At 49.7% G+C, this 17,517-nt stretch overlaps 11 protein-coding genes across 11 annotated transcripts; 4 read left to right on the forward strand and 7 right to left on the reverse strand.

The window, feature by feature from the left end:
* Positions 1-55: 55 nt before the first annotated feature.
* HPODL_00262 (RHO1 GDP-GTP exchange protein 2) lies at positions 56-3,832 on the reverse strand (the record flags this gene model as incomplete). Its single annotated transcript, XM_014080207.1, has 1 exon — positions 56-3,832. One exon carries the CDS (start codon positions 3,830-3,832, stop codon positions 56-58), a length of 3,777 nt encoding a protein of 1,258 aa, XP_013935682.1.
* Positions 3,833-4,172: 340 nt separating this feature from the next.
* Positions 4,173-4,735, forward strand: HPODL_00263 (Actin-related protein 2/3 complex subunit 3; the record flags this gene model as incomplete). Its single annotated transcript, XM_014080208.1, has 2 exons — positions 4,173-4,178; positions 4,214-4,735. The coding sequence occupies 2 exons, from the start codon at positions 4,173-4,175 to the stop codon at positions 4,733-4,735; spliced, it is 528 nt and encodes a 175-aa protein (XP_013935683.1).
* A 33-nt stretch (positions 4,736-4,768) lies between these two features.
* Positions 4,769-6,043, reverse strand: HPODL_00264 (F-box protein; the record flags this gene model as incomplete). Its single annotated transcript, XM_014080209.1, has 1 exon — positions 4,769-6,043. One exon carries the CDS (start codon positions 6,041-6,043, stop codon positions 4,769-4,771), a length of 1,275 nt encoding a protein of 424 aa, XP_013935684.1.
* Positions 6,044-6,116: 73 nt separating this feature from the next.
* HPODL_00265 (V-type proton ATPase subunit a, vacuolar isoform) lies at positions 6,117-8,559 on the reverse strand (the record flags this gene model as incomplete). Its single annotated transcript, XM_014080210.1, has 2 exons — positions 6,117-8,494; positions 8,532-8,559. 2 exons carry the CDS (start codon positions 8,557-8,559, stop codon positions 6,117-6,119), a joined length of 2,406 nt encoding a protein of 801 aa, XP_013935685.1.
* A 288-nt stretch (positions 8,560-8,847) lies between these two features.
* Positions 8,848-10,513, forward strand: HPODL_00267 (GABA-specific permease; the record flags this gene model as incomplete). The annotated part of the gene is made up of 2 exons (XM_014080211.1): positions 8,848-9,160; positions 9,201-10,513. 2 exons carry the CDS (start codon positions 8,848-8,850, stop codon positions 10,511-10,513), a joined length of 1,626 nt encoding a protein of 541 aa, XP_013935686.1.
* Positions 10,514-10,768: 255 nt separating this feature from the next.
* Positions 10,769-12,331, forward strand: HPODL_00268 (GABA-specific permease; the record flags this gene model as incomplete). Its single annotated transcript, XM_014080212.1, has 1 exon — positions 10,769-12,331. The coding sequence occupies one exon, from the start codon at positions 10,769-10,771 to the stop codon at positions 12,329-12,331; it is 1,563 nt and encodes a 520-aa protein (XP_013935687.1).
* Positions 12,332-12,353: 22 nt separating this feature from the next.
* On the reverse strand, positions 12,354-13,497 carry HPODL_00269 (uncharacterized protein; the record flags this gene model as incomplete). Its single annotated transcript, XM_014080213.1, has 2 exons — positions 12,354-13,379; positions 13,411-13,497. 2 exons carry the CDS (start codon positions 13,495-13,497, stop codon positions 12,354-12,356), a joined length of 1,113 nt encoding a protein of 370 aa, XP_013935688.1.
* Positions 13,498-13,522: 25 nt separating this feature from the next.
* Positions 13,523-15,559, reverse strand: HPODL_00270 (uncharacterized protein; the record flags this gene model as incomplete). Its single annotated transcript, XM_014080214.1, has 1 exon — positions 13,523-15,559. One exon carries the CDS (start codon positions 15,557-15,559, stop codon positions 13,523-13,525), a length of 2,037 nt encoding a protein of 678 aa, XP_013935689.1.
* A 27-nt stretch (positions 15,560-15,586) lies between these two features.
* Positions 15,587-16,375, reverse strand: HPODL_00271 (uncharacterized protein; the record flags this gene model as incomplete). Its single annotated transcript, XM_014080215.1, has 1 exon — positions 15,587-16,375. One exon carries the CDS (start codon positions 16,373-16,375, stop codon positions 15,587-15,589), a length of 789 nt encoding a protein of 262 aa, XP_013935690.1.
* A 77-nt stretch (positions 16,376-16,452) lies between these two features.
* Positions 16,453-16,866, reverse strand: HPODL_00272 (uncharacterized protein; the record flags this gene model as incomplete). Its single annotated transcript, XM_014080216.1, has 1 exon — positions 16,453-16,866. One exon carries the CDS (start codon positions 16,864-16,866, stop codon positions 16,453-16,455), a length of 414 nt encoding a protein of 137 aa, XP_013935691.1.
* Positions 16,867-16,987: 121 nt separating this feature from the next.
* HPODL_00273 (Nucleoside diphosphate kinase) lies at positions 16,988-17,443 on the forward strand (the record flags this gene model as incomplete). Its single annotated transcript, XM_014080217.1, has 1 exon — positions 16,988-17,443. The coding sequence occupies one exon, from the start codon at positions 16,988-16,990 to the stop codon at positions 17,441-17,443; it is 456 nt and encodes a 151-aa protein (XP_013935692.1).
* Positions 17,444-17,517: the final 74 nt, after the last annotated feature.

Consider the following 17,517-nt stretch of genomic DNA (forward strand, 5'->3'; position numbering starts at 1 on the left):
AAAATTTAGGCTGTGCTAACCAAATATATATTATAATACTATATCAAACGTTATGTCATTTTGAAACCAAAGTAGTCGAGCTGGCTGTGTTGCTTGGCACCTGTGTATGGAGGGTGTTTCCACGACTTCTGTTCTTCATGCTTTTATCCCAGAAATCAAGTGACGCGACCACATCGTATCCTCTTTCGTCTTCGTATGCATACAAAATTTCCTGCGAGCTGGAGTGCAAGAAGCGGATCTTTTCTGCGATGATGACGCGCAAAAGCTCTCCACTCTCAACGTGGCGGATCTCAATAAAGCCCGAATCAAAGGCCAGAAGATACGGGTACCACAGAGCAAAAGCGTGTGGAACACCCTCCCAGTGGATGATCCATTTGGGTCTCGACCGCCAGCCGCTGTAGTTGATGAAGAAGGAGAAGTTTGAGTAACTCAGCAGGAAATCAGAGTTGATTCTGTCAATCTCCAGCGGCTTGAGGCCTTCCTTGCCGACCACAAAGTCGAGAGACGTGTCGGCAGCATCCAGAAGCTGTTTGATCTCGTTCGTTTCCAAAGAAACAATTTCAAAGCCTTTCGAACAACCCACACATAGCTTGGTCTTGAGGAAGCTGATCGAAACCGGCTCCGAGTTGAAACTGACGTCTTTTGTTTCCGGCGAGAACTTTTTCTTTTGTTTTCTCTGGCTGATCGGATCAATAGGCTCAAAGATTCTGATGAGGTTAGAAGAAGACTTGGCTGCACAAACAAGCATTCTTCCAGCGCAAACGCCTGTTTTAAAGAACGACACATGCGTCATCAGCTCCTTTCCAAGCTTGCCGTTCTTCACTGCGTCTCCGCCGCTTAACACGTCGCTAGGCCAGTAAAATAGCTTCTTGTCACTCAGAGCCAGCAGAGTCTGGTATTCGCTGAGGATCTCCACTTGAATAATATTAATTTTGCTGATGATCTTCACCGGTCTCGAAACAACCCTGGATCCGTTGTCAGTGACTTTTACATCACTCACATAAATACCCGAGTCGGTACCGTACAGCAGTTTTCTGCCTCCATCGAAAGGAACAACACAGTTGATCTTATTATTATGGTCAAAGAAATTGGACGTCAAGGGGGTCAAGGTGAAAACATCATTATCATCAATTAATTTTCTGGTTTGCGTTTCCAGCTTGTCAATTAGCATTCGTTGCACTGTTGGCGTAGCATACAATGTCAAGTCATATCCGCTGCGGCCCAAGTATGTGAAAGAGATTGGACATTTGGCCGAAGTCGTTGCCAAATGCAGTCCGCTCGTCGTATGAGCGTCTTTGAAAAGTAACGAAGACGTTGATCCCGTCAACGATCCCGTAGAGGCAGACTTCTTGATTTGTTTGATGGATGGGCTTTCTTCAGTCAGTGATACAAACAAAAGGGGTAAAGGAATAGGCCTCTGATAGACCCTGTAGACCTCTCTTTTGTTGACGACCTTAATTCTAACAAACAGTAAAGCATGGTCGAAAAGGTACACTTGCACTTCTCCTTGTTTTTCTTTGTCCTGGTAGTTTCTCTTCTTCAAAACGCATTGGTATAAAAGCTTGCGATGCTCTGATGTCAATCTCAGATCTATGTATTCGCCAGGTCTGAAAACCAGTTTCTGTTTCAACAAGAAGAGGTTCAATCTATCTGCTGCTTTTCCTGTCTCGTAATTGATTCTTGTCAGCATTTTTTGGAGAAGCTCTATAGCTTTATTCAAATTGGCATAATCCTTAGACTCAGGGTCAGTATGGTCTCTAATGCTCTTCAAAAGAAGAGGATACCTTGCCGGCCGAGTTGTAGGTTTCGAAAGATACGATGACACATCAAGTCTGCGAGATTCAGCTCTGTTGCTGGTGTCTTCGATAAACCTCACGAAAAATGGATTGTGTCTCTTCTGACGGTCAAATTCGTATTTTCCCTTCACCTGGCCAGCGCCGTACTTGACAAATGGCTCGAAACGAGGAATAAACTCTAAAAACAAGTCACCTATCTCGTCGACAACTGGCTTTTCCTGTTGTCTCTTGGTCAATGCCTCTGCAAATCGGGAGTTGATCTCCCAGATCTCATTAATATTGTAGAATACAGTGTTCACAAAATGTTCTCTCTCGTTCTCTTTGATGATCTTTGTCTCTGACAAAGGTCTGATCCAGAACTCTCTCAAATATTCCAAGTCTTTGACAAAATCTCTTTCGGAATAAATCATCTCAAAAATACACTCCTGGCGTTTGATCTCTCTCTTGTCCATGCTATCCAGAATGCTTTTTGGAACCGTGTATGACCAAAACGCTTTCTGCTCCTCCTTTTGCGTAAGCGACAAATGCGAGTCAGACCTAGTCAAAGAGGACTTCGAGCCCAATCTAGCCTGCTGCTCCAATCTTCTCGGACAAACAATACTATAGCACAAATTATCTCTTGAACAGGTTGGCGAGTAGCATTCTGTCAGTAGAGTAAAAACTCCCACCACTGGCACGCCAAAGGAGCCTGACTTGGAATTCGGATTGCCATTTGGTGATGATGTCATTGATGGAGAGCCATTGTTGTCGATCTCATGAATATCCGAGCTAACAGACTCGTGACGCTGAAGACCAGAAGACTCGTTGGGATAAACATCAAACACCTCTTCAGAAAACTGATAGACTTCGTTGTTGGAGTCCCTGAGTCGATGTTCGTACGTCACGTCATGGAACAATTTCTGTGCGTCCAGGGATCTACCTAGCAGAAGTGCCAGGTTCCGATCCGATGTTCTGATGATCCTGGCAATACAATCCACTGCCTCAGCGCCAGTGAACGAGTCTCTGTACTCGAGACCATTTTTAAATTTTGAGTCTAGCTGGATCCGCGCCCGGAATGCCTTGGCAACGTTGGAAAGGACTGCAGGATACACATACGGGATTTTAGTCGAAGCTGAGGTCACGATGGTTTTGGAGCATATCGATGCTGCTGGATATAACTTGTCTCTGTCGGCGGAATTTCGGAGTGAGCTTGAAGACGCAACTCTTTTGGTCAGAGACGTGAAACTCCTTGACTTTTTTGGGGCCTCTTGGGGAGGCGGATTTATGTCGGCCTTCTGCGGGATCACTCTTCCAGAAGTGGTGACCTGATGTTTTGTGTTGGTTGTATGGTATTTTTTCAAACCATCGTCAATTTGCTGCGGCTCTCCAAATCTTTCATGGTGTTCCGAAGGCAGAATCGGAGAAGATACGTTTCTTGTGCCTCTAAGGAAATTCAGAGACTGGCGCATCATGGGACTTTTCTGAGCTGGATCAAGAGTTCCGGGCGATTGTGGTGCCAACTGTTGCGAGGGAGATGGAGCGTAGTATCTTTGCGGAACAGCGTTCGGGTTGGTGAGCTTCGGTAGCGGAGGTCCTCGCTGCTGGTGCACTGGATGCATTTGGGGCATCTGCTGCATCGGCAGAGGATACTGTCTTTGGCGGGGCATGGAATCCGAATATGAACGCATTGTCTGCTGGGCCCCGTTCGGTTGCGGATGCTCGGTGTGAGGGTCTCTTGCTTGTGGCTTGGGAACCGGCTGGTGAGTGTCAATCGGGTGATCATGTTGGAAGGTCAGGTTGGCTCTGTAAGGATGTGGCTGTGGTTGTGTTTGTTGCGAATGATCAAAATACCGCCGTTGTGGACCTGCCGACATAGGATACTGAGTTTCTGGACGAGGAATATGGGGGACCGGCACTTGGTTCAGGTGCTGGAACCGAGAGGGCGGTAACGGGGGGATATTCCCCACAGAAATGGCCTGTTGCTGATTAGGGATCGCGAGCTGTGAAGGCTGTTTTATGTGAGGAGCTTGCTCATTGTTTTGTTGCGAATGATACATGTCTCTGGATAGTTATGCTGATCTGAGTCGCTGCGCGTTGCTCTTTAGCAACAAAGATCCAATAAGCAAAACTATGGAAATTGGTATGTTGGCGAGATATAATGATATAGCAATGGGCAGGACTATAATGTATTATAATCCGTTCATTCAACGAAATTAGTTTTGGCTGTTCCTTGTTTTTTCTAGCTTAGTGCAGTTCGCGATGGAAAAAAAAGACTTGCCGACACTGCGCCACAATTCCAAGCCGGCCAAGGTCTTGCAAGCCAGGCAGCACCAGCCACATCGGTTGCGCCGGCTGTTCTAGATACACCTGGCACCCAAGAAATATATCCATTCAATTATGCCAGTAAGTACTAACAACCGCTCCTTACTAACACACAGGCCTATCACTCGACGTTCTTGGCAGACGAGTCGCAAGATACCAGACTTGTGGGCAATTTCGCAGTGTTGCCACTTAGAACAAAATACAAAGGACCAGCATTTCCTGCCTCGTCCGATTACGACATCATTGACGAGGTTCTGGACCTGTTTAGGGCCAACTCGTTTTTCAAGAACTTTGAGATCAAGGGTCCTGCCGATAGAACTCTAATTTACGGAATTCTGTTTGTTTCGCAGTGTTTGAACGCCCTCAATGCCTCAACTACGCAGAACGAGGCTGTTCGCGTTTTGACCAATTTGGCTCTGGACAACTTTTCAATTCCCGGCGAGATTGGTTTCCCGCTGAACTCTCTTTACCAGCCGCCAAGAGACAAGAACGAGGCGTTGTTTCTGAGACAATACCTAGCTCAATTCAGACAGGAACTGGCAAACCGTCTAATTGCTCGCATTTATCAAGATAGCAACCTGCCAAGCAAGTACTGGCTGGCCTTTACTAGACGCAAGTTCATGAATAAGAGTTTGTAAGAATGCGAATTTCGATTAGTATGTAAATGTATCCTACATTTTGTATAGCGCGCCGCCTCTGTCTTCGAGCTCGTTCACGAGATCCTGGACCGAGTCGCTGTCGTAGTTCCATCCCAGCATCATGCTCACCTTTAGACTTGTCAAACAGGGTAATCGCTCTTCCCATAGCGCAATGGTGAGATCGTCCGGGTGGATCTTGGACCCTTGGCCCAGCAGTCCTGAGGAGTCAATGCATAGTGTGCGCAACGGACGCGGGTATTCTTCCAACGGCGGCAGCAGCTCGTCATGAAACAGGTCTTTGGAAAAGTACTCGATGTTGATGTATAAATAAACAAGGTTTGGACAGTAAAGGAAGACCGTGTCAAGAGAGTTGCTTTTGAGTTTTGGCATGGGATAGAAAATGGAAAGCCGCCGCAGGTTGTATCCAATGTGCATGAGCATTTCGTTGATCGCTTCTCCGGTAATATTTGGACAGTGAGCGAACTCCAGCGACGTGATGGAGGCCGGAAACCGCGACTCGGTGAGAAACTTATTAGATATGCCGCCCTGAAGCCGCAAATACCAGAGCTTGGACGGCCATTCCATGTCGTAATCCTCACACGAGATCGAGGACCGAGGAAATGAAAGCTGTTCTAGAAGCGGAGCTGATTTAATGGAGTTGAACAGCTCTTTCAGGTTCACAGTCTCGGAGACGAGTCGCAAGTCCAGTATCTTCAGGTTATGGCACAGTCGCAGACTGATCAGTGGCGAAAGCCCGAAACTGGCTTGCGACGCAATGAATACTTCTAGAGACCCGCTGAACCGCCTCAGTAGCTTCGAAACATACGAGTTCTTTCCTGACTGTATGATTTGGGACAGATCAAGAATCTTGACGAGTCCCTCGAACCGTTTCTTGTTCTGGTGCTGGGATATGAGATCGACAAATTGCGCAAAGTTTGACGACTTGAGGCGCGGATAATAATACAACTTGGGCATCAGGACGTAGTAGAACGCACGGCTGATCAGGAGATGGTTCAGGCAGTACGGGTGTTCTGTGTGTTCCAAAATTAACAGAATAAGCTCAAAGGGCAGCTTCATCCGATCCTCCTGCACAACCATCCCACGCCCCAGGGCAACAGAAACTTTAAGAACATCCACCTTCTGGAACTGAGACCGAGGCCAAACATAGCCATTCCACACCTCGGAGAAAACCTCCTGCTGCAGCGTGGTTTCTGTCTCAACATCAACCGGGTCGTTGTCCTTTACCCCATATACGTATTTCTTGTACAGCTGGCCCCTAGTCTTTTTGGGCCGGCTCTTGTTAGCCATCGTGAGGATAGTATTTTTTTTCCCTAGCAAAGCTATTAATTTTGTTATCTACATCCGTACACCGCCTGGCAATTCAGATATCCAGCACGACTTTGAACGAGAATGGCTCGTATGCAATTCCCTCGCCTTCGAAATACTTGGACATCGACTCGACCCAGTGCAGTCTGAGCGCGTGCAGCATGGCAGAGGTACCTTCCATGACCACCAAAATGGCCACCGTGAGCACAAACCACATGCCAAACATGAGGAACACAAACACCGATCCGAACAGTCCAGTGGCTGCAAAACTGTTGGCGATCGTCATGGACCATAGCACAGACGACAGCTGTGCGTGTGCAAGCGAAAGAGCCCACAGACGGAGGTACGAGGCCGTGTGGGAGACGCAGTTGAGACAGAACTCAATGGTGTGAATCACCTGGTGGATCATCACGTCTCCAAACGTGTGTTCCTCATGTTCTTCCTCGTCATCGAGGTTCAGGTTGGTCAGGAGATTATTACTTGACGACTCCGAAGGCAGGTTCTCGTAGTGGTGCGAGTGTGAGAATTTGAAGTGTAACGGCTTGATGAGCAACAGACATGGCACGGAAACTAGCGCAATCAGCAGAAGCGTGACCTGGACAGTCGACTGGCCAGGGTACAGCTCATCCTCGATTTTTCCTGGAGCCAAGAACATGTTGATGAGCATGTTAAGCAAGCTTGGAGCCGGTTTGTTGATTTTAATCCAGTCGACACACCACTTGTAGACAATACACAGGGATAGGTAGCCGAAGATTCCCTGCATAAACAAAAGACCAGGAATGAAGTTGCCAATAATGTCGATTTTGGACTTAAAGTAGACATAGTTCACGAGGGAGAATGCGTAGGAGTAGGACATGTGGATGAATCCCATTAGAATGGAGAGTTTCATTTTGTACGAGTTGGTGAAGAGAAGATTGTTCTCTGTTCCATGCCATGCTGGGTCAAGACCGAATGGATACACTCCCGTCTGTGTTCCAGTAATGGTCTCTCCTTCTTTCCAGGACTCTGGCCACTTCCAGCCAGATTTGAAAAACGTTGTCGAGAGAGAAAACACATCGTTGTATAGGAATCCGGTGTACATCGAGAAAAAACCCATCATGAGCAGAATGTATCTTCCCGAATATGCCATGTCGAAAATCTCGTCTCTCTTCAACTTGGCAATTTTTTTCTCGTTGAGAACGAGCGCCAGAGCAGCTAAAAACATGATAAACCCGTGTCCAAGGTCACCAAACATGATAGCAAACATGAACGGGAAAGTCGCCACGGTCGGCAGACCAGGGTTCACCTCTCTATATGTAGCCACACCGTACGCATCGCACATCGCCTGGTACGCTGCGGTGAATTTGTTGACTTTATGATAGGTTGGCGGCGTCCTTGTTGTCTCGACGGTGTTGACCACAATAGGGAACGACTCCTCGGGACTGTCAGAATATTTGGTGGTGATTTCCTCCAGCACGCTCTTCACCTTGTCGAAATCGTCGCTAGGCACCCATCCTTCTCCAATAAGACACCGTCTGGCCTGATCGTAGTGGCACAGGTTCATGACAGAGTACACGGATTTCTCAAGCTTCACGGCTTTCCACCAAAGATCCAGCTCGGAAGCGACAGCGCTCAGTTCGGTCTCGAGCGTCAGTTCGGTCGACTCCAGCACGTTCGTCACGTCCGCAAGCTTGTCGTTGACCTCACGCATCTGCTGGGCCCTTCTTTTGGTCTCCTGGTCCACAAAGTACAGGTCTGCATCCAGAGACTCGCAAATTTTGCGCACACGAGACAGAATGAGCTCACCGTGTGCAAAAATGATGAAACTGTTTTTGTCGACGTAGTTTTTCGTCTTAATGTCGTACAGTCTTTGGCCTATTTCGGCCGAAGTGATGAAAAGATTGCCGCGGAGAACACGCCACAGTATTCTCTCCAAGACTTCCACCTTGGCTCTAGGAATCACTCCTGTGATGAAATTGGCGTCGCGAACTCCTCCATTCTCCAAAAACTCAGGCTCGCCCAGATCGATCAGGTCCGCGGTCTCCACATGCTGGAAATACCTGTCGGTGGCTGCCAACACTTGCTGGTACTGTTTCAAGTCCACCTGTTGTTTGAGGAGATCTTCAGAGGCGTTGCTCAACTGGCTGATTCGGTCTTCCAAAAGCTGTGCATCTTCCACAATCTCGTCCAGCTGGCTAGTGGTGAGAGTCTCGGGAGTCGAGTCGTACTCAATAAGCTTTAATCCCCTGTTGTCCATCTCCGATTGAAAGTAACGATACTGTCTTTCCACGTTGTCTAGACGTCTGATTTCGTTAACAAACGAGCGTTGGAACGCGTTAACCTTTTTATTGAGATCGCGGAACTCAACAAGGCCGAGTTTGCCCAGGGAATATATAGCTGTCCTGCCGATCTCGGCTGGGATATACAGCTGAACCAGGGACATCTCCGCCGAGCCTGATGTTAGAAACCAGAGCGCAACATGGATACTTACGGAAAATGGCTTCGGGTTCGACAGACATCGTCTTGTGTGCAAGCAATGCGTGTGTCTAGCAAAGAATGATACAAATATATTATTAAAACGAGAGTTTTTTGAAGTGCTGCACAGAAAATCGCAAGAATGCACGACCTTAAGGAGCTCAGAAACTTTTTGTACCTTTGGTGCCTGGTGGTGTACGGATGTGCCGGATCTCGAGACGGTGCGGCACCATTTGCCGCTAAGATAATCGATAATGTCTGACACGCAGCTGTCTGCAGGTGAAAATTTCCGAGTATAAAAGCTTGGGCAAGAGACTCCCAATTCAGCTCTCATGTCTACATTAAATCCCATCCACTCTCGACTTTCTGCTATTAAGTCGCACCAGTCACAAGTGAGAGTGATTGATGCGACCCAGGCTGCTGGCGATGAGGATCTCTTGAAGGAAATCGGATACAAGCAGGAACTGAACCGGAAATTCAAGACCTATCAGATCTTTGGTATTGCATATAGTGTCATGGGCATTTTGCCCGGTGTGGCATCCGTTTCGTCCATTGGGCTTGCTGGCGGTCCAGCCGCGTTTGTTTGGGGGTGGTTTGTCACGTCGATCATGATATTAACTATTGCTGTTGCCATGAGCGAAAACGGTAAGTGAATTTTTTTTATCTGTGATCCGCTAATAAATAGCATCTGCTATACCAACCAGTGGAGGACTTTATTACTGGACATATGTTTACGCTCCAGAGAGATTCAGGGTTTTGTTTTCGTACATCATCGGCATGACGAACGCCATGTCGCTCTGTGCTGCGCTGGTGAGTGTCAGCTACGGTCTTGCCGAAGAAATCTTGGCTATTGTGGTTATCCAAAAGGACGGCAACTTCGACGTGACAGAGGGCAGAACGTACGCTGTTTTTGCTGCGGGCGTGATTGTGGCTGCAATTGGAACCTGTGTGAGTAGCCGCAACGTGGCCACCTTGCAGACTGTGTCGGGAGTCGCCAACACGCTGGTAATGTTTATATTTTTGGTGGCTCTGCCGATCGGAGCGTCTCAGGCGGACTTTGGCAGAAGAGACGCCAAGTTCATTTTCGGCCATGTCAAGAGCTATTCGGACTGGAGCACGGGCTGGCAGTTCTGTCTTGCGTGGATGGCGGCCATCTGGTCGATCGGCGCATTCGACTCTCCGGTGCACATGTCTGAGGAGGCCCAGAACGCAACCTACGGAGTTCCTCTCGGCATTATCAGTGCAGTTGGTGTTTGCGCATTTGGAGGCTGGGCGTGTGTGCTGTGTCTGGTGGCCTGCATGAAGCCCGATGTTGCTGCTGTGCTCGACACCGAAACCGGTTTCCCTTTTGCCCAGATCTGCTACGACGCCCTGGGAAAAAAATGGGCCATTGGTATCATGTCGCTCACTGCGGTGTGCCAGTGGCTGTGTGCGGCATCGATTCTGACCGCACTTTCTAGACAAATCTGGGCGTTTGCCAGAGACGACGGGCTGCCATTTTCGAGCATAGTCAAGGTGGTCAACAAACGACTCAGGGTGCCTATCAGGGCCGTCATTTTTGCTACCGTGGTTGCGCTGATGATCGGCTGTCTGTGTCTTGCCGGTCCTACAGCCGCCAACGCCCTATTCTCGCTCGGAGTGTCCGGAAACTATGTCTCGTGGAGCACGCCGACCCTGCTCAGACTCACCTCTGGCCGCTCTGTGTTCCGGCCCGGAGCATTCTACCTTGGCAAGGTGCTGTCGCCGATCGTGGGCTGGATCTCATGTTTGTGGACCGCATTTGTGCTGGTGCTGTGCATGTTCCCGTCAAACAAAACGGTGGAAAAGGATACCATGAACTACAACGTGGTGATCAGCTGCGGGGTGTGGATTCTGTCGTTCATCTACTTCTTCGTCTACAAGTACAAACACTTCCACGGACCGCGGTCGAACCTGGAAGATGACGACGACGAAGAGCCGCTAAAGGTGGACATGGTGTTGGAGGATAAATTGGCGTAAGCAGCACAATTGCTGCCACTGATAAGAGCTACGGAATTTGCGTCCTGATTTCGCTCGTCCGTGCGTCGGCGGCTATGTGTGCGGCGGGGCGGCGATATATTTTTATAGAGCCACTAATCATGCGACCCATCGCGATAACAGTGCTAAGCGGGTCCCACACTACCCAGCTATATATGCCAGTGTTCCAGACATGTAGTTGGCTCAGTCATGTCGCACACAATCACGTCTGTGCTGTCCAACCGGTCGACCGCGTTGATGTCGCCGGTCCGCACTATCGACGCCAAGCACGCCCACGGCGACGAGGACTTGCTCCACGAGATTGGCTACAAGCAGGAGCTCAAGAGAACGTTTTCCACTTTGCAAGTGTTTGGTATCGCATACAGCATCATGGGACTGCTGCCGTCGATCGCGTCGGTCACGGGGACTGGGCTTGCCTCCGGGCCGAGCGGCTTTCTATGGTCTTGGCTAATAGCGTCGGTGTTCATATTTCTTCTTGGCGTTTCCATGAGCGAGCTCGCGTCGGCCATCCCGACCAGCGGCGGGCTCTACTTCTGGACGTACCACTACGCGCCAAAAAGCATCAAGGTCCCGCTCTCGTACCTGATTGGCCTGTCGAACTCGCTGGCCCTCTGCTCCGGGCTCGTGAGCATCGGGTACGGAAATGCAGAAGAAATCTTGGCAGCAGTGTACCTTACAAAAAATGGAGATTTCGAGATCACCACGGGAAAAACATACGGCGTTTTTGCTGCATGCATATTTGCACAGGCCCTGTGCACCTGTTTTAGCTCGAAGCACATCGCGTGGCTGCAGACCACGTCGATGGTGTGCAACACGGGCATCATTGTGCTGTTTCTGATTGCGCTGCCCATTGGAACCGCGGTCAACTCCTCCTTCAACGATGGCAAGTTCATCTTCGGCACCGTGCAGAACTACTCCGACTGGCCCACCGGGTGGCAGTTCTGTCTCTCTTTCATGACAGCCGTCTGGACCATCGGCTCGTTCGATTCCTGTGTCCACATGTCCGAGGAGGCGCGGAATGCCACGTACGGAGTGCCAATCGGGATCATGGCCTCCATCGGCGTGTGCGGCGTCGTTGGCTGGTTTATTATCATCTGTCTGACAGCCTGTATGAGCCCAGATGTCGACGCCGTGCTCTCCACAGAAACGGGCTTCCCGATGGCCCAGATCATCTACGACTCGCTCGGACGCAGATGGGCCATTGCGTTCATGTCCCTCATGGCCGTCTGCCAGTGGCTCATGGGCTCCTCCATCTTGACGGCCCTGTCGCGGCAAGTCTGGGCCTTTGCCCGAGACGACGGCCTGCCGTTCGCGAGCGTCGTGAAGGTGGTGCACAAGACGCTGAAAGTGCCGATCAGGGCGGTGGTGTTCTCGTCCCTTGTCGGCTGGCTCATTGGCTGTCTTTGTCTGGCTGGCTCCACCGCCGCCAATGCTCTGTTTTCGCTAGGAGTGGCTGGAAATTATTTGGCATGGTGCATGCCCGTTTTTTTAAAGCTAACCAGCGGAAAATACCTGTTCAAGCCTGGAGCGTTCTACCTGGGAGACTTCTACTCAAGCCTTGTGGGCTGGACAACCTGCGCATGGGGAGCGTTTATTATCGTTCTGTGCATGTTCCCGTCGGCCAAAGAGGTCGAAAAGGATACCATGAACTACACGGTGGTGATCACGTGCGGAACATGGGTGCTGTCTTTGGTGTACTACTACGTGTACAAGTACAAGGTGTACCACGGTCCACGCTCAAACTTGACTCCAGAAGATGTCATTGAGGCTGCCGTGGTGCCGGACAAACAGGAGCTATAATATCAAGAGCAATTAATTCTCATTACAAAAGCCGCACGTAGTTGTAGGGGAAAATACCTGTGGTGCCGTCGGTCAGCTTCATGCCGCGCCACCACCCCGGGTTGCTTCTGTCCAGGATCTTGATACGGTCGCCCTCGCGGAAACTCAGGTCGTCGGGCTGCGAAGCATCAAAATTGTACATGGCCACGCACGTCTCTGCGGGAGCCGTGGTCTCAAGGACCTTCATCTGCAGCTTGTTGAGCGAGATCTGGTGGAAATTCACCACAGATAGCTGTTCGATAGATTCGACGACACGCTCTTGAGCGGCGGTGAAATTCCGCCGCATGTTTTCCATATCGGTGTCGTACTGCAACGTCTCAAGGTCGATCTTGAACTCGCTGGACAGAGACGCACACGTGGCGTACAGGTTGTGGAAAATCGTAAAAGTAGCAAAATAGGTCATCACAAACACCTGGCTCATAATCTGCTTGATGATCAGCATGAACAGGGGCAGCTCCATTTTTAGTTTGTTGTTCAGAAGGTCGTACTTGAGCTTGGCCTCGTCGAGTCTTTTTTGAACCTCGAACTTGCGTTTGTGCTCTTTCAAACTCAAGTCTGGCTTGTCTGCAAGCTTCTGAACCTCCTGCTGGTATTTCTCGTAGTCCAAACTTGCGTAGTGGCGTTCCTTGATAGCCTTGTTGGCGTTTTTAATCTGTTTTGATACTTTTTTCAAGTGCTCGCCAACGCGTTCCTCAAATAGCTTGGTCTCCTCCTCCATCCCAGGCTGGAGCATCTTGTACTGTTCGACGTACTGCGTTGCGCGATCAAACATCGACAGTTGCTGTTTATTGAGGATCCCGCCTTCAGACTGGCTGCTTAAGTCTCTGAAACACAGACCTATGGAAATACTGTGTGCCAGTAATTTCGACATCGAGTTGCGGTGCTTCTGCAAGCTCAGCTCAAAGGTCTCAAACTGCTTATCAAGGCCCTTGATTTCAGAAACAATCCTGTCAAACTCGGGATCGGAGATTTTTTCGGTAGACCCTAATTTGCTGATATATTGGGGAGCCTGAGATTAGTGGCCAATGCTCCCTACTTACCCTTTTCACAACATTTGTCACGTCGTACCAGTCAATGTCAGGCCGAGGCAGCTCATTGACCGCTTTCTGGAAGCTGGAATTATTCATGTTAAAACAATAGCGCGCCAAAAATTTAGGGATCGGGTTTTTCAACCACCCTTTTTTTGCTCGGATGGCCATGGTCGTATCCCGGCCACGCGCTAATTTGCCGCGTTCTCTTTTTTGCAAATGAGGTGGTATCGTTGTTTATAAGCACTTTGTCCAACTCGAGTTTCTGCTCGTCGGTGATATCTTCTTTCAACTTCTTCACTCTCTCCTGAAGCAGTCGAGACAGTGCTTCTATCAGCTTGCTCGAAAAACTCTTGTCGATCGGCAAGTTGCCCAAAATCACTGACCGCAACTTCTTGACGATGGCAACAGCATTGAGCGTGTCCTCGAAACTCTTCTCCTTGCTCGATAAATAATCTGGTGGGTTCAGTACTAGCATCGCCGCATAGTACAGCATCACGTGAATATGCACAGGAGCATACTTTAAGGCTGACAAAATATCGGTATCGCCCAGCACAAGGTTGAGTACCGTCTCCGCAGACGACAGAGCCATCTCCGTCGATACCATGCGTGACTGCCGGGGAGATAGTTCCAGCTCATAATGGTCCTCGTCGTCATCATCGCTAGTTTCTCTCTGCTGGATGTTCTGGCCGCTCTCCTCCAAGTTCTCGATCTGGTCGGAATCAACCTCCTTCCAGCGCGGAAGCTCGTCTCCCTCCATGTGCAACGACCTCACCGCAGCCGAGTTGATGTGCATTTTGGCAAAGTTGTAGTATATTAGTGTGCTTTTGCTTGACCAGATGGGGGCATTGTTGAAAGGAGAGAGCATGACAGTCCACTGGACCATCCACTTGTCAAGCTCGAGGTTCGTCTTAAACGGTAGTCCAAACGATGCAGGGGCCATAAGATCCCATGCATCGCCCTCAAACACCTTGCTAATTGCCTGGTTGTATTCCACCTGAGATACCAGTCGCAGGTTGGAGTAGTTTTCTTCAGGATCAGCCTCTTCGGCGTCGTCTTCAAGAAGTAGGTGCCGGCTTTGCTTGAGTGTTCTGTCCTGCGAATTCATCAACGGCTGTCTATTAAATACCAGGGATTGCTGGCCATCGAGAATGTACAGGAGATACCACAGCTTGAGCTTGTTTTTGTCGGAAACCTGAGAATTCTTGGACCGTTTGTTCAGCTTCAAGTTGCTGGCCAGCTGGAGAGCCATTCCCGTGAACATTTGGTTCTCCTGGAACCAGAGAGCACAAAAGCACAGCGCAAGCACAGTGTTGAATGTATCGAGCTCCGTGGTGGGCACTCGCACGAGCAGATGCTGACTCATTTTATGGATTAGTTGTTCGAGTTGGCGGAACAAATGGCTGAGAAGTGGGTGGTGGATAGATGCAATTGCACACACACTGGCAAGCAAGAGAGGAGAGTGGATCCACAGCTCGTTGACAGAGTATTGCGAAATGTTGAATCCGAACAGTTGTGGAGAGATGTTTGAGTCGAAGAACCGGAATAGCTCCTCTGCCTCGCTGAGCGAAAGAATATCGGCCAATGACTGTGGTTCGGTAGACCCGTTCCGCGGAGCACCCTCCGAGGAAGCTTTTAGAAGCATGGGCCGCGATGGAGACTCTGGAGTTTGCAGGATGGTCAGGATGTTCCCCAGCTTGCTACCAAAATCCTGCAACCGGTCCTCCACAGACGACTGCCAGCCAGCGCCTGGTTTTGTCTGGGGCGGGTTCAAAATATGCGACAGCGATGCGGTCCGGCCGGAGTTTGCGTGGGACACCGGAGGAGACTGCGTGGAATCAAGCTTACTAGTGTGTTTCGGAGGAGATTTGACAATTTTGGACACCTCCTTTGTGCTTGCATCTCCAACCACCTTGTAACTGGCAATTTTGTACTCGTAAACACACTGAAGGTTCTGTGCACGGCATCTTTTGCAGCTTTCGTCGTTACTATCCTTTTCACACTTGACCTTGCTCCTTCGACACAGCGTGCACGCTTTGGGCCGTTTCTCCTTTGCTTCGTCGCCCTGAACGATTTTTGCCGTCGCCCGATTGCGTGAAACATCGCTCATCAGCCGCTGCTGCTGGTGAGGATTGGGCAAAATCGGCAATTCGCCGGTCATAACAAATCGCGAATTAAACTTTTTTTTTTACTCCAATAGCTTTTTGATAAATTTGTAGCCCGTCTTCAGCATCTCCTGTCCTGTGTATGCATTTTTGTTCCGTTCAAAAGTGTCCGGCAACGACTCCATGCTGTAGTCAATAAACTCGTCGGATTCGGTGTCGGAAACCTCGAAATTGCGGAATGCCCTATTCAAAGTGTGCGCTTCGTGTGTATTTAGAGCAAACAGTACCTTGAAGGGAAATGGGGCTATGTCAACGCTGGCGATCGGAGGTATATGCGATTTGTTTGTGTCGACGTACTCCAAAATGGCAAACAGGTTGTTCTCAAAATCCTGTTTGTGTAGATCGAGTTTGCTGGCTCCGTTGACATCAAGCATCGGATTCTTATTATTGAGGATATTGATCTTGAGAACCCATTTCTCCCAGCAATTGGCGTACTTGGCCATGTTTGGAGACACTGACACCGAAGACGACTGCGACTGCGACCGCGAGTTCGGTACACTGCTATTTGGATGCTCGACCTCGCGGTCGTAGAACTTGAGAACCATGACGCCTTTCAACACCATGTTTTCGTTGGGGTCGACCGTCGACCGGGACGCCTCGTGTGAAAAGGCATCGGCCAGGGCCTGCGCCTTGGCATCGACCAGCTCCTCAAGCTCAGGATTATTGGCTAAGGGGTAAGCAACGCCGTAGAAGCTGCTTTGCGAGGCACTAACACAGCCAAACAGCCGGTGGAACAGAATTGACCACAGCACACCGCGCACGTAGTCCGCAGCGGTCTCGAGGTCGGCCACTATTTTTAGTTGGAACTCCATATAAAGAGGATCAATAAATAAAATACAAAAAAATAAAGGTGATAAGATATGAGGTAAATTAGCGTGGGTGTACATAGTTATGGACATGCGCGTTCGAGCTCTAGGAACTCGACGAGTTCTTTCTGGCGGATATATTTGCGTTCGTTGAGCCATGCACGGCGATAGACTTCCAGGAGGGCAAGCGACGAGTCGTCGGAGGACGCTGGTCTCGCCGGCTGCGAATTTTGTGACAACGGCTGCTGTGTGGGCGGTCTGGAAGCTTCCTGCTGTGTAGGTGGTTGGGGAGGCACATTTTCGACGTCTGCCGGCGTTGCTGTCTCCGCCAGCGATGCATCCTCCTTGACTTCGTGTAGGTCCTCGGGCACGGCCAGAACGCTCTTCAAGCTATCAGTCCCGTCGTCGACCTTCCGCCGGACGTTGTTTCTCACCATGGGAGTCAGCGGCGTAGTAGGCGACCTCTTTTGGGCATGACGATACGGCGTGGCACTCATGTAAACAAATAAAAGCTCGCGCACGGCCGAGAAAGCCTTTGGGGAAGTTACCCGGACAGTGGTAGAAAAATATTTCCCACGTCCACGAATTACAATTTTCATTCTATTTCCAGATCACAACATGTCCACCGAAAGAACTTTCATTGCAGTCAAGCCAGATGGTGTCCAGAGAGGTATCTTCCCAGAGATCCTGAGAAGATTCCAAAACAAGGGTTTCAAGCTTGTTGGTATCAAATTGACCCTGGCCAACGAGTCTCTGCTGAGAGAGCACTACGCCGACTTGCAATCCAAGCCATTCTTCCCATCTTTGCTGTCCTACATGATGTCCGGTCCAATCCTGGCCACCGTCTGGGAGGGAAAGGACGTTGTCAAGCAAGGTAGAGCCCTGTTGGGTGCCACTAACCCATTGCAATCTGCTCCAGGTACCATCAGAGGTGACTTTGCCTTGGACATGGGCAGAAACATCATCCACGGTTCCGACTCTGTTGAGAACGCCGAGAAGGAGATCAATCTGTGGTTCAAGAAGGAGGAGCTTGCTGACTACAAGCCAACCATGTACGGGTGGATCTACGAGTAAAAGCGATAATCATGTCCATAGAGTCGCCAGTAAACTTAGTTAGTCATGCTGGAGTTTAGTGCCAGACTGGATAA

This window comes from Ogataea parapolymorpha, chromosome III (genome assembly GCF_000187245.1).
Source record: "Ogataea parapolymorpha DL-1 chromosome III, whole genome shotgun sequence".
In the NCBI taxonomy this organism is placed as follows: domain Eukaryota; kingdom Fungi; phylum Ascomycota; class Pichiomycetes; order Pichiales; family Pichiaceae; genus Ogataea; species Ogataea parapolymorpha.